This window comes from Chenopodium quinoa, unplaced genomic scaffold, assembly GCF_001683475.1.
Source record: "Chenopodium quinoa cultivar QQ74 unplaced genomic scaffold, ASM168347v1, whole genome shotgun sequence".
NCBI lineage: Eukaryota > Viridiplantae > Streptophyta > Magnoliopsida > Caryophyllales > Amaranthaceae > Chenopodium > Chenopodium quinoa.
Window position 1 is genome coordinate 129,214 of NW_018743510.1, and position 16,640 is coordinate 145,853.

The 16,640-nt window shown below is 38.2% G+C and overlaps 2 protein-coding genes across 2 annotated transcripts; both read right to left on the bottom strand.

Annotated features, from left to right (window-relative positions):
- Nucleotides 1-13,898: 13,898 nt before the first annotated feature.
- LOC110739606 (flavonoid 3',5'-methyltransferase-like) lies at nucleotides 13,899-14,216 on the bottom strand. The gene has a single exon (XM_021920058.1). It carries the CDS (start codon nucleotides 14,214-14,216, stop codon nucleotides 13,899-13,901), a length of 318 nt encoding a protein of 105 aa, XP_021775750.1.
- Nucleotides 14,217-14,856: 640 nt separating this feature from the next.
- LOC110739647 (putative caffeoyl-CoA O-methyltransferase At1g67980) lies at nucleotides 14,857-15,920 on the bottom strand. The gene is made up of 3 exons (XM_021920096.1): nucleotides 15,778-15,920; nucleotides 15,473-15,558; nucleotides 14,857-15,253 (listed from the first exon to the last, which is right to left on the bottom strand). Exons 1-3 carry the CDS (start codon nucleotides 15,838-15,840, stop codon nucleotides 15,091-15,093), a joined length of 312 nt encoding a protein of 103 aa, XP_021775788.1. The 5' UTR covers nucleotides 15,841-15,920; the 3' UTR covers nucleotides 14,857-15,090.
- Nucleotides 15,921-16,640: the final 720 nt, after the last annotated feature.

Sequence of the window (16,640 nt, forward strand, 5' to 3'; positions counted from 1 at the left end):
CTAAAGCTTGAAGAAGAAAGGATGAAGGTTTAAGACCCAAAATAAGCCCCCAAGGTTTGCAACCTTGCGTTTGAATTTTAGTATTTGTGCGCTTAAGGTTTCTCACTTTGAACTCTCTATTGTTTTTTTTTTTGCATTTAAAATTTGTATTTGAATTTTCTTTGGATGAGTGTTGGAAATCCTGATCGTGCGGTCTATCACTCACTTGGCATTCATGTTTCTCAGGCATGGTGCCGAGCACTTGATAAGAGACGCAATCCGAGACATGTTCATATCAAAGACATTGGAAAACTTGCCCTTTTGTACACTTTTATTGTTTTTTTTTTAACCTTTTGAAATTTTGGTAAAAATCACTCAAGCTTTTGCTTTGAAAATTACATAAGTTGCACACCATCTCATCCCAAGGTTAGGTGGATATAGGTTGAAAAATAAAGGTCAATCGTTAGACGAGGCTCAAAGTGGTTTATCAAGAGAGGTTGTATATTCAAAAGGGGGTAAAGGTAATATGATGTGGTTACAAGGGGTGCCTCAAATCATTGGTATACTTAATGTTTAGTTCAGCATGGATTTTTTTTATTTTTTATTTTTGAAATGCAATGATTATATGCAAGAAAATAAATTCTCATATTATTGAAATGAAAAGGGTTAAAAAAAATAAAAATCAAACTTATGAATTAAATCTAGGAAAAAGATAGGGGTGCCTATGCTAGACTTATTGGGGAAAGGAAAACAAGAATAAGAAAAGAAACATAAAATCTTGTCGTTGAAACCCGTCTCGTGATTTGTGTTTTCCTTGACCAAAGGTTGTAAAAAAGGAAACCATGTATGTTTTTTTTTCAATCACATGACTCGAACTCGATTCAACATGCATAGATGGGGAAAGATCATATTGTATGTGGTGAAGGATATGTATGGGGAAAGCATGAAAGAGGAAAGTATGTGAATGTGAAAAGTGTTATAAGAAGGAAAGTGCAAGGTATGTAATGATGTAAAGGGAAAGAGTGTATTTGTGGAAAGACATGGAAAAATCCGGGAATAGAATTGACCCTTAACTCAAATGACGGAAAGGACGACTCATGCATGGACCTAAGACATGGTCAAGGTGTAAAAAAAGGTAAGTACAAAGTGTGTGAAGACTCGTGAGTGTAAGTGATATGTTCAAGACTCATGTAATGACCATGTGAATAGACATGAGAACGGTGTGAAAAAACGAAGGATTTAAGGACCAAATAGCCGGAAGACTAAAAGATAGACAAATTAACTAGATTAATTTTGTCTAATTTTAATGTTTGTGCTATTTACTAGGTGAAAGCAATCTATTGAAAAATGTTAGTCATAAATAAGATTAAACCACAATCAAAGACAAAGAACACATATTAAGGTTAGCACAATAATCACAAAACACTAGGAAGATGGACTAGAATTCTACAAAAGTGGACTCATGGGAATAAATAAAAATAAAAATCTACAATCCTATTTTATACAAGTTGAAACGGATTAGAGGACTAAGAAATAGAATATTGCCGAAGACTAGCTTGACACGAAAAGAAATAAAAAAAAAAAAAAAGGTTGGACGCTAAAAAAACTCCTACACTGGACAAGCTGTAGTATTTCAGTCATAACTTTTTATCTGTTACTCCGATTGGGACGAAACGAATTCCAAATGAAATGTAAAACTCTGGGCTACATATCCATAGGTGGCACGGCACGTAACTCTTTCTAGAACTCCAGATATTCCCAAAACAAGTTGACGCTTGTACAGTATACAGGTTTAAAAATCCAGTTTGACTCAAAATAAATAAATAAAATAATAATAATAAGGAAAAATTGCGAGGAAGGTCCTTTTAAGGATTTGACCTTGTGAGGAAGGTTATTTTATGAACAAAGTGGTGAGGAAGGTCCTTTTATGACGTTTGGGTTGCGTGGAAGGTCCTTTGACCAAACTCCGGCGTTGACTTCCGTTTTCCGGCAAAAAAAAAGTCACGTGCTGTGCACGTGACCTCTTAAATCTGATTTTTTTTTTTTCTTTTTTCCCTTTTCCTTCTCCTTATCATGCCACACATCGAACCACCTACTGCCCCTATTTTACACACCACCAACCGCACCACTGTTCTCAATCACCGCCGCTCCGCAACCAATTCACCATCTCCACCAAAACACCGAGCTGGTGCTACGCCCCCACACGACTCCAAGAACTGCAGCCCCTGCTCTACTGTGGACCACCTCAACCACCAATTTCCAATACCAAATCGAACCACCATTCATCATTTAACCGCCCAAATTACCACCCAAATCAACCATGAACCTCCAATTCACCGCATCCACCAACCATCATCACTACACCACCTCAACCGCAAGCCACCAACAGTAGCGCAAGAGCAGCAATCAGCCACTCAATAGCCAGCCCGCAACAACCCATCTTCGCAGCTGCAGCCACCCATTTCCATCTTCTTTCCCTCCACTCCACCGCACCTAGCAACCCACAAAATCGCAGCCTTCACTGAACGCCTGACCACCTGACAATGCATCAATCAAAACCTCCCAACACCGCACTAATTGCAGCTGCGATTCGGCCCTCAAAAGCCCCAATTTGGGTTCAATTTGAACCTTATCACGAGACTCGCACATGATTGTTAATGATGATAAACGGTGGTGATTGAAGATGAGAGGGAAAGGGAAGGAAAAGGGAAAAAAAGGAAGAAAAAAATCAGATTTAAGAGGTCACGTGCACAGCACGTGACTTTTTTTTTTGCCAGAAAACGGAAGTCAACGTCGGAGTTTGGTCAAAGGAACCTCCACGCAACCCAAACGTCATAAAAGGACCTTCCTCACCACTTTGTTCATAAAAGGACCTTCCTCACAAGGTCGACTCCTTAAAAGGACCTTCCTCGCAATTTTTCCTAATAATAATAATAATAATATTCTCGGCATTTTTCAGGCGTCCTTCAGTCAAGAGAAGTGATATCGGTGGCGTCTCTGGTTTCTGGTTGTTAGGATGCGGTTTCCAGGCAGAATTCAGGCGAAATTAAGGGGTTTTTTAAGGTGGAATTGGTGCGTTTTCAAGCGTGGTTTAGGCATTATTCTGCTGAGTTTTCCGGCGTGTTTCAGGGGTGTTTTCAGGCTACTATTGCGCGTGTTTTAGGCTGCAGTTTCTGGTACTATTTAGAGTGCTTTTGGGTGCGTTTCTGGTATAATTTCTGGCGTTTTTCTGGTCACTTTGCAGGTGTTTTGGCTCTGGTTTAGGTCTGGTTGTACTCTGGTTTTGGGTGGAGTTTTTGGTGCATTTTGGGTGGAGTTTTGGGTGGGTATCGGCGGCAGTTTCCAAGTCGTGTTCTGGTCAGTTTGAGGGCTTTTTGCTGCGTGATTTTCTTGCAGCAAGTAATTAGTCTTCTTTTGCTTTTGCTTGTGTTGTTAGGTGTTTGCGGTTTCTAGTCACTTTGAGGTTTGCGTTTCTAGTTTGTTCCGGCAGTTTGTGGGCAGCTTTGGGGTGTTTTTGGTGCAGTTTTGATGTGTATTTGGTGCTGGTTTTGGTGTTGTTTTGGTGCTGTTTTGGAGTGTATTTGGTGCTATTTGGGATTGTTTTTGGTGCTGGTTTTGGTGCAGTTTGGGTGTGTATTTGGTGCTGTTTTTGGTGCAGTTTTGGTGTTGATTTGGTGCTGTTTTTGTTGCGATGTTGGTGCAGATTTGGGTCGTTTCAAGTCCAGTTTGTGTGGCGTTGTGATTTGGGTGTTATGCCTCCTATTGTTCAATTTCATTGCCCTTTTGTGGATCTAATTGGGTGTCATGATGGTCGGGGTAATGGGCTCACAAAAACCTCTTTGATCACTCATCTCCGTGACCGTCATTGTTGTGTGGATGCGCGGGATATGACCCAAAACTCTTTTACCTCTGATTTGACTAATTTCTTAGAGGCAAAGTCAACCTTTCGTCGTATGGGCATTTGGCTTTGTGGGGAGTGTTTCAAGACACATACTCTTCTTACGAAGTGTTGACATGGTCCTGGTTTTGATGATATTGTGGCCCCACCTGATTTTGGGAATAGTGTTGTTCAGTTTGTTCTTTATTGTTTTCCTAAACCGCAGGGTCCATATTCGGAGGTATCTGATCTTGTTCCTAGTGTGCTTCATGAGCCTCTTTTTGCGTTCGATGTTGCTCTCCTGGATAGTTTGCTATCTAAGCGGTTTCCTTCGGTGAAATCTATTCCTCCTAAGTTTCGCTTGGGTTTTTCTCGGGTTCTCAAAGGAGCGCTTGATAAGGTGATTTGCAAGCCTAATGACGTCTCTAGTTGGGTTCAACTGCTTGTGTTGCCTCTCTGTGTTCTAAAAACCTTTTCTCCAAGAAGTATTCGTGAGTGTTCTTCGGGTGTCAGGCGGCAGCGGCAGGATGAGTGTATCGCCGCTGCTATTCGATCTTGGTGTGAGCCTGGTGGTTCTGTGCATCTTGTGCAGGACACGTTGGATGATGTGTCTCCACCTTTGTTGGATGCTGATGATGAGCATGATTTGTCTGTGCGTAATATTAAGCAATGTAAGAGAAAAATTTGTGATGGGCATTACACTGCTGCGGTAAGGGTTCTCTCGTCTCCTGGTCTTGCCCCTTACAATGATGCTACTCTTGCAGATTTACAAGATAAGCACCCTTCCTTTCCGGCTCCTATCTTACCGGATATTCCCGTTGATCAGCACCTTATTGCTACTCCTGCTGTTGTTTTGGATCATATTAGGGGTTTCCCGCGTGGTATGGCATGCGGTAGAGACGGCTTGCATGCTCAACACCTTATGGATTGCTTGAGTGGTGCTGTAGTTGCTATTTCGGATGAGTTGGTAGTCTCTATTATGCAGGTGGTTAATCTCTTTCTCGCTGGGAAATGTCCTGTTGTGTTGAGAGAATATATCGCTAGTGCTCCTCTCACGCCACTTGTTAAGCCTTGTGGTGGTATTCGGCCTATTGCTGTGGGTACCGTTTGAAGGCGTCTGGTTTCAAAGGTTGGGGCTGCTTTAATTGGTCCGCGTTTGGGAAACTACTTAGGAGGTCTTCAGTTTGGTGTTGGTGTGCCAACGGGTGGTGAGGCTATTCTTCATGCTGTTAATTGTTTGGTTGAGGCTCGTGGTGGTGATGTTGCCCTCTCTATGTTGCTGGTGGATTTCCAGAATGCCTTTAATTTGGTTGATCGTACGGCTTTACTGCGTGAGGTCTGTCTCCGTTGTCCAGCTCTCTCGCATTGGGTTGAATTTTGTTACTCTTCTCCAGCCAGACTGTTTTATGGGGAGCATACCTTAAGGTCTAGTCAAGGAATGCAGCAGGGTGATCCTCTTGGTCCTTTGCTTTTTGCTTTGGTGCTCCATCCGTTTGTATGCCGAATCAGGGGTTCTTTTGACTTATGTTTGCAGGCTTGGTATTTGGATGACGGCACTATTATTGGTGACACCTTGGTGGTAGGAAAGGTTATGGAGTTGATTTTGGTGGAGGGACCTCGTCTCGGCCTCCATGTGAACGTTGAGAAAACGGAAGTTTTCTGGCCCACGAAGGACCCACGTAGCCGTCTGGTCGGTGTCTTTCCTCCAGATATTGCTCGTCATGTACATGATGTTAAGTTGCTTGGTGGTCCTGTCAGTGCAGATTCCTCTTTCTATGGTGAGCTTGTTTCGCAGAGAGTGTCGATGACTGTTGTGTTAATGGATGTTGTTGCTAAGCTTGATGATCCCCAATGTGAGTTGTTACTACTTCATGCGTGTACTGGGGTTTCAAAACTCTACTTTTCTATGCGCACTTGTCCTCTTCGTCTTTTTGAAGCGGCTTTTGATATGGCCCTTCGTGCTTCTTTGGAGCGTATTGTAACTGCTTCGAGACCAGGTTTTGGTGATTGGCAATGGCGACTTGCCACCTTACCTTTTTCTTATGGTGTATTAGGTGTCTATTCAGCGGGTGATGTTCGACGCTATGTTTTCCTTGTGTCACGTTTGCAGTCATCTGGTCTTCAGGCTATGCTTCTTCGCAATTCTGGTATTGTTGGTCCAGGACCGACCTTCGATGGTGCTCTTAGTCTTTTTAATAGGACTGTGGAGACTGACCTTATGCGAAACCTTAGTGAGATTGCTGCCCCCAAACTCATGAAGAAATTGGCAGATATATATTTTTCGAAGGTCACTACATCTATAGAATCCACTTTCTCCTTATCTCCGCATCAGGTTGCCTTATGGAAGTCCCAGCATGGGGATCACACTTCTGCCTGGTTGCGAGCGGTCCCAATATCAGTTTGGGTCAGACTATGAATGGTAAGACTTACCGTTGTGTTCTTTGCTATCGGTTAGGTGTTCCCTTGTTCTCCGTTTCGACACCGTGTTTTGCTTGCTCAAGGGTTTTTGATGGGGATATATATGGGGATCATGTAGTATCTTGTGCTGGGATGGTGGATATTAAACATCGGCACAATGTTGTTCGTGATACCCTAGTGATATTTGTTTTCGCTCTGGGATTTCTGCAAGAAAGGAGGTTAACGTTGGGTTGACTAGAGGGAACGACAGGGCTCTTCGACCAGCAGATGTGTTGCTTTATGCCTGGGATAGAGGCCTTGATGTATGTGTTGACTTGACGAGGTCTTCTCCTTTGACACAATCTAGGTTGTCTGACTTCGTTCCTGGCCGTGTTGTGTCGGCTGCGGCTCAGCGGAAGCGAGACAAGTATGGGGCGAGTTGCAGGGCTATTGGTTATGGTTTTCTTCCTTTCTCCTTTTCTTCATTGGGGGAATTAGAGAAGGATGTTGTTGCATTGCTGAAGCGGGTTCAGGTGTAGGCTAGGACTCGGGATGTTGGTGCTCGTGCAGCTGCTCACATCTTCAACAGGATCGGATTCGCTATAGCTAAAGGGGTGGGGGCCCAGATTGTATCTCGGCTCCCCACTAATTTCTTGTAGATTGTTTGACTTTGTAGGTTTTTGTTACAATAATAAATAAATAAAAAATAAAAAATAAACTATGACTCGACTTAATAAAAAAGAAGAGGGTTAAATAAGAGAAACAAGTCCTTGGTTAGTATGTTTAGACATATTTACAAGAAACAAGTCAACACAAAGGGTAAGTTTAATCACAAACAAGGTATGCACAAGTAAGATATGCACAAGTAGTCAAGTAGTCATAACATGATGCCATGAGTTTGTAACCTAACTATGGCTCTAGTTCTCTAAAGTTAAGGATTATGGTGTCCAAAAAAGGGTCCATGGTTATGAGTCCGGATGCATTGTGCGGAAGCCTTACCTTAGAAGGGTCGGCACGATGGATAGGACCCCGCAAGTTAGACTTGCTTCCATGGCTTGGTGAATATACAAACTCGGATGCACCCATTGTTGCATAGAGCGTTCATTAGGGTGGATGGAGCGTGGATTCCTAGGGGCTAAGACCATATGTAGAACACATATGGGTTCAGAAAAGTGGGAAAAACTCAATAAGGAAGTAGATCGTCAAGATAGTGGTAGAATCGGTCAAAACAAGAAAACAGACTCCTGGAGCAATGTCGCGAGAACTTGGCGCGAGAAAACAAAGGTTGTCGCCCAGCGACAACTCTATCGCGCCACAATAAAGTTGGTGTTTGGCGACAAACTTTGTCATCTCGCGACAGTTCCAACGCGTCACGGCAGTTTTCTATGTTCTACGTTTTTTTCCAATTTCCATAGTATTTTTTCGATTCTAGTTGTGAAAGATATTTCCAGCCTTTTCTACGTGTAAAAATCCTATGTTTTTTACGCATTAAGGATGGTCTTTCCAATGTGGACCTTTTTATGCTTATGCCACAATGTTAATCAAAATTATGCATAAGAATATCTAGAATCTTTCAAGTCTCATTCACTCATTCTAAATCAATTTCCAAAATAAATTTTAGGAATCAAAATTAGAAATCTTCATCAGTGGAGTGGCTAAAAAACTGTAGGGAATTTTTCAAACTCAACTTTTAGCCCCACTGTGATCATGCTTTTAGGCATGGTGGCGTCCAAAGGGAAGGAAGTTAGAGATAAATGAGTCGCCAACAAGTTTTAGGAACTTGTAAACCGTACACAGGTGTGAAGGTTACACCCCATTCACGATCACGGAGATCGCTAAGTCCATAGTGTTCCGGAACCATGACTGGATATTCGGGGATGATGGTACGAATTCAACCTAAAAGAGATTGAACCCACCCTAAATCGACCTCTACTTAATTCTTATGATATTCATGTGCGCTTTCCGGTCAACATACATACATCAAGTTAGCCCTAAACCAATTTAATCTATGTTGGTTGATTATTAATGCACAAATAAATCTATTATTGGCGATCACTTGAATTAAAATCATATTGGCCTAAACACAAATTATTAATTATCTTATTAGGCATGATTTCAAGTACAAATTCCCTTTAAACCTGCAAGAAAGGGCGTGATCAAGCAATAACAATTAATCATGAATAATCAAACAATGTATAAATTATTGACACAACAATCATTATCATAATAATCAAAATCATCAAAACATTATTAAAACATGATTAGAAAGATCCTAGGCATGATACTAAACAGATTAATAACAAACCCTATCATGTCACTAATAAAAATCATAGTCAAAGAATCAGCCTAAACATGACACTAGAAACCAACGTGATATATATTAGAAACATGATATTAGAAATATTGATTAACACCCTAAACATGATACTAGGAATTAAATTAAACATCCTAACATGATACTAGGAATTAAAATAACATCTTAAATATGATTTCTATATCAAAAGAATAATTAAGTAATCAAGTTACTTACTTTGATGCCTCGTATCTCTTTCTATCAAAACAATACACACGTTAGTGACTTCAAGAAATATTAAATCAAATAAGAATTGAAATATAGCTTTGGGACCAAACCCTCAGAATTATATATCAACCTTACACGTCAAGGTCGAAGGCAACTTTGAGATTGGCTTGGAGTATTCAAGGCTCGTGAAGGAGGTATGGTGTTTGCTTGGGAAAAGTATCAAAATATGTGTGTTTGGATGTGTTGGGATGTTTAGGCTAAGGATAGAAAAGAATCAAGAGAGAGAAAGAATTAGAGAAGGGATTAAACGATGATTATTGGTGATTAAGCTTGTTGATGATTGAAACAGGGGAAAACGACCTCTATTTATAAGAAAAAAAGAGGGTAGAAGGATAAAAAAAGAGTCAAAATTCAAATTGGAATAAAAAAGGTCTCATCGCGGCGCGATAGCTTTGTCGCGACGCGATAGGTTCATCGCAGCGCGACAAACTTGTTGTGGCGCGATAGATAGCAGTTTTTGCGGTTTTTGTTTTTCTCATAACTTTTTGATCCAAAATTGGAATATTATAAATAATATATATTTGGAAAGCTCTTGAATTCTACTTTTCAATAAAATTAGAATCAAGTTGATATCTTTTGTAGAATAAAAGATATGATCGAAATAGTGGGACAGTGTCAGTTTTGGATACAGTTTGGTATTTTGTTCATATCTTTTCGTCTCTAATCGGAATTGGGATTATAATATATCATTGGAAAGATAATTTCAAGGGCTATCCAACCATCTAATATTTGGATAAAATTATGAGGCACGAAAATCACATTTGAACATATTTAAATTCGAATAGAATAAGGATTTTTAAAAAGAGGAGTTTTATTCAATTTCAAACTCTTTGATCTTTATCTTTCGGAAAGGATAGATTAGAACATTCTAGAGACTTCTAGAAGTTCCTAATGAACCCTAATTTGTTAAGGATTGGGATTAAGGTATTTTAACCATTACATGATCATTAGGTCGTAGGTAAGGTGGACCTAGATTCGGTTTGGGTTTGGTTTAGTATTTTGGCCATAAATTATTCGTTATAAGTCTGATTTGGGCTTATAATACATCATTATCAATCTCTATCCAAATAAACAATAATTGGACCAAGATCATGGAGCAAAATAATAAGGTTTGGACGTTTTTATAAATGGGACACGAAATGAATGATTTTCAAATATACGAAATGAATGATTTTGGTTTAAAACATTTAAAGAAAAGTTAGAAATGGTTAAGGCTAAAGGAAAATTCACGAGATTCTTCAACTCTTCACCTAACTCGATAATAAAAAACGCAAAAGGTACTCATCCCTAGGTTTGGTTTTTGGGGAGACTTAATCAGGTGTCTACGGTCGCGCTTCCATTATAACGAGGAGGAAGATTTTTTAGGCTAAAATCACGAAGTATATCTCCAGCGGCGAGGAGGAGAAACCATCAAAGGCTTCTAGATCTAAGAACAGCGATCCACCTACTCCCGTCGTAGATCTGGTTTAGAAACTTGTCGCTGAGGGTGGCTCTAATGTTGTGGTGGCTGCTGAACATGCTGAAGGGGTCCCAGATGCTGGATCTGAGACTGGGGACTCTGGCTTATTTGAGCTCACCGTTAAGGAAGTACTCCAGCCACCTGAGTCCCATCCTATGATGGCTCGGAGTGCTGTTGGACCAAGTTCTGGTGGGAAGCGCGTCAGATCTGGCCTCCCTGAAGGTCTTGAGTCGGATGTTGTGTACATGGCTTATCTTCAGATCTACTACCCCCAGTACTTACATTCCCCCAAACTAATTGGGAAACGTTAATCCTTAAACCCTAACTTTTTTTTGGTTGAATTTTGGTTAATTGTGGTTTGGATTGTTATTTGGCTTGGAAACCCTAGCTGTTGCAAGTTGATGGTGTTGTTTGTTGGCTTTGTACCATGTTACTAGGGTGTTGTTGGCTCTGTTTCCTTGAATTGTTACTAGTTGCTTATTGTTAGTGGTTTTGTGCCTTTGTGTTTCACCTGGTTGGCTTTACTTGTGGCATGTGAGTTGTTAGTATGATGTTACTTGTTGGCCTGATGTTACTTATCCTGACCATTTTGGTGGCCTGATGTTATTTTGTCGCCTGATGTTACTTGGTGTTCGTTGATGTTACTTGTTGTTTCCTTATTTGAGTACTTGTGGCATCTTGTGTTGGTATGGTATTGCCTTTAATTTCCTAGTAACATCTGAGTCCCCACTTAGGTCCTATACTAGATGCATTGAGTCCCCAACCATGTAATGCATCACTGCATTTATGTTCCAAATGATGAAGGGACTCAACTGATAGATTATTGTTAAGTGTGGATGCTATAGTGACTTTAACTTGAAGTTGTTCTTGAGGTACCCACTTTCAAGATTGCTTTGAGTGAAAATACCCTTTCTGATGGACTAGCTACAAAACGTTTTTGTTTTCATTCATTCAAAAAGTTGTGTTATTACAAAAGTGTTGACAATAAACTATACCACCCTACTACATGACTGCCTTCAAATGAGCACTAAGTATTTACCAAAATACACATAACCAACACATAAACTAAAACAAAAGACAATTTAGGGAATAATGGTTATGTATGGCAGTGTATGAGTCCCAAAAGTTGTTTACTTCTACTATTATGTGCTTAGTCTGCATCCACCTCCTTGTTTGCTTCTTGTTGATGGTTGCTTGTTGTTGGTACTTCAATTGTGTTCAAGTACTGCACCACTGTCTGTATGAGTTCCTTGTCTACCTCTATTAAGTGTGGAAGTAGGCCTTGTTTGTCCAAGCTTCTCTTTTTCATGTGTAGAGGCACAAAGTTGTTCCTACCTTTGTTTGCTAGTATTTTAAGCATGTAAGACTATAGGGTAATCCATGTGTACTTGTTGACAGTTGGATCAAATTCATCCCAAGCTTCTTCCACTCTTTTTATTAATTCATCAAGATTCTTGGGAAATGATTGATATTGAATGGATTGAATTTTGTAAACGGACCTAGATCTATCACATTTAAATCTAGACTTTGTGCTGGTTGAAACACAAACTGTATGTTGAACCCATATGCTTCACATGCTGCTTGAAATTCTGCATCTTTTGGTACTTGATGTGGCCTAGCATTGTTTCACTCAATTGTGATATCCTTTGGTAATTGCGGGGGGTGGGGTTATTTCTCATGTAGACTTGGAATTACATGATTGAGTAGCATGTCCCTTATAGCTTCCTTGTTGACTCCCTATACTACCTTTGTTTTACGTGTGCCTTTGGCTCTATTTTTGTTTTTCTTCTTTGCAACTTCATACTTGACAAAAGGGAACAACCCATACTTCCCATCATGCAAAAGGTTCTTATGTTCATCATAAAGTGGCTTGTCTATCATACCCACGAACATAGCTATTAGCTTGAACCTCTTTGACTGTTGTGCTCTATATGGGTCTTTTTCATTTGGTAGCAGATAAAAAGTTCTTGTTTCTGGGTTTAAGCAGAACTATTTCTCATCTATGTGGATTGTTTGCTACATATCTGTAAAGGTAAGGTCCCCTACAGTTGGAATAAGGTTCACAAAGCTTAGAACCTACTTGAGTCTCGTTATTTTGTGATTGCGTGTCAGTGTTGGGTGATTGGTTGCTGTGTGTGTTCTAGGTCTGCCTTTTTTTCTTAACCTAAGTATGGTGGAGGATGACACATGAAGGGCAGCAGCATAGCTCCTTTCAATGGTCCTCTTATATAGAGGGACAGATGCCAACCACTCATCTGAGTACTGTTTGGGTTTGAGACCTGTTTTACCAAGTTTTTTGCTCCTAACATCAATAACATTCCCCTCCCCTAAGTGTTTTTTAACTACTTGGAACCATCATGTTGTTGTTGATCTGTGAACATTGTGTTTTCTGGCCTAGGTGGATAAAAATCCTCTTGGCAATAAATACCCTTCCATGTTCAGCAAGATATCATCAACAAGTTGCCTCTTTTCATCAACTATCATTTCTCTCTTCTCCGATCCCTTGTTCCATCTGGTAAATCTTCTTGGCCTGCATCATCTTCATCTTCATCTGCATCATCATCATCTGCCTCACACCCATTCTTTGCCTGTTCATTGTTGCCTTGTTGGCTTGCCATGTTTGTTTTATAATTGAATAAATCATGAAGTCTCATGCTATGATTAAATCCTGATTATTGTTGTTGTTCCTCTTCATAAACTGCTGCAGCCCATAAAAATCACCTTTAAAGAATTCTTCCATGAATCCCATGCTAATTTTGCAGGTGAAGGTGATAAAGTCGGCTGTTGGTTTTGTTTTTTTTTTTTTTTTTTTTTTTTTTTTTTGCGGTCTTCAATGGAGCCTAATTTCTGTGCATATGCATGCTGCTGGATCTAATAGGGCACTTAGAAATTAGGATGATTATCTACTAATTTTAGGAAGTTGTAATTTGTAGGGCTGCCTGTTTTGTAAACTTATATTTCGTGGTTTTTGTGAACAAATTTGAAACTTATCCCCCCCCCCTTCCTCTAATCCCATTGACAGTGAAGAAAAAAAAAATGGGTTTAGTTGGGTGAGAGACCTCTTTATAAAGGGGTTCTTTTGTTTGAAAAGAATGAAAATTTTGGGGTAAATTTGGCCAAACATTTGAAATTTCGTGGAAAAATGGGGAGGTAAAAGGGAGGGTCCAAAAAATTTGGGTCCCTTTCACATAAGTCAAAAAAAAAATAAAAAATAAAAAAAAAATAGAAGGTGGGAAAATCCCACTAAAAAGTGTTCCCACTTGATTCCTAAAATTAAAATAAGGAACCACTTCCTTTCCCTCCATTTTATCTCTCCTAATACTACACCCCTCCACTTAATTAATCTCCCTTCAATCTTTTGCCTAGGAGTTCGCGTACACCTCATTTGTTGCGAGTAACTTGAAGCGGAGGTAGTATGTAAATTATAAAAGACATAAAAAATTTCAAAGTTTGACTATATGAATATTAAATAGGATGATAAATAAAGAAGGGAAGGAGTATGTCATGATTAGCATCCCTTTGGAAACCATGATCCGAGTTACTTTATTAGTGCACTTACATCGATCTTTGATTCATTATGATAGAAATTACAATAAGTTTAAAACTCAATACTTGCGTCTACAAAGTGTAACACCGTCACCAATCGAAAGAAGGGTCGACTCAATACGAGGGTCAGTTGCAAGGAAGCTATTCAAGTCCCTAATTGCACCATGTCCAATCGTTTTAATAAAACCCATAACTGGATCATTATTGAATATGTCATCATCGGTATCATATGCAACGGAACCAAACCAAAGAGTGTTGTCATAGGCAATCACTCCTCCAATCTTAACAAGTTTAAGTAACGGTTCATGATAATTGATGTAGTTCTCCTTGTCCGCATCCACAAAGGCAAAATCAAAGATCCCTTCCTTACCCTCCATTTTTATTATTCCACAATGTTAATATAATGTTTGAATTTAGATTAAATTAACTCCGACTAAAAATTTATTAAATAAGAAAAATAAGTTCAAATTAGATACGCAGTATAAAGTGAAATAAATAGTGTGCAAGTTGAACCTGGTTTATTAGATCATTCAAAAATGGCATGGCTGGTCCATGAACAAAGTCAACTTTATGGTCAACTCCGGCCTTTTTGATGAAAGGCTCCCCAACCTCGTATGCTTCTCTATCAGGGTCAAATGCTAGAACCTACAATTTCCATGAATTTAATGTTTGCTTCACTTAATTGGTAAATTTAGACTTAAATACCCCATGATTAAAGACTTAAAAAGCAAAGGAATTAGATTTTTATTTTTATTTTTCTTTTTTTGGAAAGGAAAAGATGAGGCGATGAGGCATAAACAGTATTTTTGATGCAAATATTTGACAAATTGTATGATAGATAGGCTTTGAAAAACATAATTTTAGATCAATAAAAATAAAATAAGTTCAGTTCAATAAATCAGGAACTTTGAAAAAGAAATAAAATAGAAAAACGATAAAAAATAATTTCAACTCAACAAAAATAGTTTCACTTCAGTAAAAATAATTAAAGTTCAATAAAAATAAAAATAAAAATTCAATAAATATAAAGTGAAGTTAAAAGGCCTTACACTTTGTTGTTCATTCTAATTAGGAGTTAGTGTCATATTTTTTATTTATTTATTTATTTTTATTATTTTTATTTTTATTTTTTTTTTTACCTAGTACATAAATGTGTCATATATCATCAATTATGATAAAATAAATTCATTCTAATTATCAAGCAAAAACGCCATAATCCTGAAATTTTAATTAAGGCATTTTAACATTTTACTAATGGAAAAACTTTGCCTTTCCATCATTAGGAAGAGCAAGTGCAGTAGCAAGAAGTGAATAGCCAGTGAAAACACCAATTTCAAAGGTGTTTTTAGCGTTCATGAGCTTCAACAATAATGATAGAAATTGTGCTTCATCAGCGGATGCATTCATGATACTCCTGTACACAACACACATTTCACAATTGACACAAATTAGCTACTTCAATTCACAAGGAGGCTATAGGGTCCGATCGAGTTCGACCCACAGCCATCTCGCTTGGTGGACTAGTCCAAACCGGCTTTCGAGCCGGGTTGGACGACTAGTCACCCTACATTGAGAATAATTTGAAGAAAACAAAAAATCAAAAGTAGAAAAAATAAAATTAAATAAGAGTTACATGTGTTGGTATTTCTCTAGAGTGGCATCTCTAATTTCCTTCATTTGTTGATGCTCATTGGGGTAAGCACTTGTTTTCATAATATACTGTCAACAAAATACATAAAAATATATGCATCAGTAATTCAGTATAATCATAAATCATCATAAACTCATAATTTTATTAAGTGCTCTCATAAAACACATGAAGCACTAGCACTACCGCGCACAAAAGTAAAAGGGTGTAACTAGTAAAATTTCCATTAACTATCCATTGGAGGAAGAACAAATAGAAACGAAAGGAGTCGTATAGTAAGAATAACAAACATCGACAAGGGCCGGGCTGTTGAGGATGGTCTTCTCCTTGATCTTATTCAAGTCCAATGCCATATTTGCTATATATGTTTTGTAGTTTGCTTGAGTTATCTACTTGAAAAGAGAAACAAGGACTTTATAATAAGTGGTGCAAGTGATGTAGTGTAAAGCATGAAACAACATAAATATATAGAGGGACTAATAAAGTCTAGCATGACGGTATTTTTACTGTTTATGGAATTTATCATATATTATAATTAATAATTATGATAGTTTGGAGTTTGGAGTTAAGTATTGCCCACCGTGTACGATTGTCGAGTAATAGTGCCCATCTATGACGACTCACGAGTTAGGTAGTTATAACCAAAGGATGAGATTTTTTTAAGGACCTTTTATTAGCTTGTCGACATGTTTTTGATTGATTAATGATTTGTTTATCATTTTAGTCAAAAAAAGAGAAAATGGGGCCTTGAATTTGATGAATCTTAATGGAAAAAAATGAGTACTTTATATTATATTTCTTCGTATGTGAAAAATGATAATTTTGATCTCAAAAGTCACTTCTTTGGTAAAAATGTTGATTAAATTAGAGTGTATGGGCATTTTATTAATTTAAGGTATTTTGATTGTATTTTTATTATTTAAAAAAAAAACATATACAGACATACGGTGTTATGACTTTCACACTTACTAGTGCATAATTTTATACATTAATGTTGTACGCACGAGTATTATAGAAGTTAATTTAGAAAGTTTATAATGAGACAAAACCTAACAAGATTACATATACTATATATATCACAAAATAACTATTCAAAAATAATATATATATATATATATATCACAAAATAAAAATATTAGTGATTTGGAGTGCG

Coding starts and splice junctions, on each gene's coding strand:
- LOC110739606 (XM_021920058.1), bottom strand. CDS start 14,216: ATGGAGGGTAAGGAAGGGATCTTTGATTTTGCCTTTGTGGATGCGGAC.
- LOC110739647 (XM_021920096.1), bottom strand. CDS start 15,840: ATGGCATTGGACTTGAATAAGATCAAGGAGAAGACCATCCTCAACAGC. Junction 15,559..15,777: donor ACAGCCCGGCCCTTGTCGAT/GTTTGTTATTCT, acceptor TTTTGTTGACAG/TATATTATGAAAACAAGTGC. Junction 15,254..15,472: donor CTAGAGAAATACCAACACAT/GTAACTCTTATT, acceptor TGTTGTGTACAG/GAGTATCATGAATGCATCCG.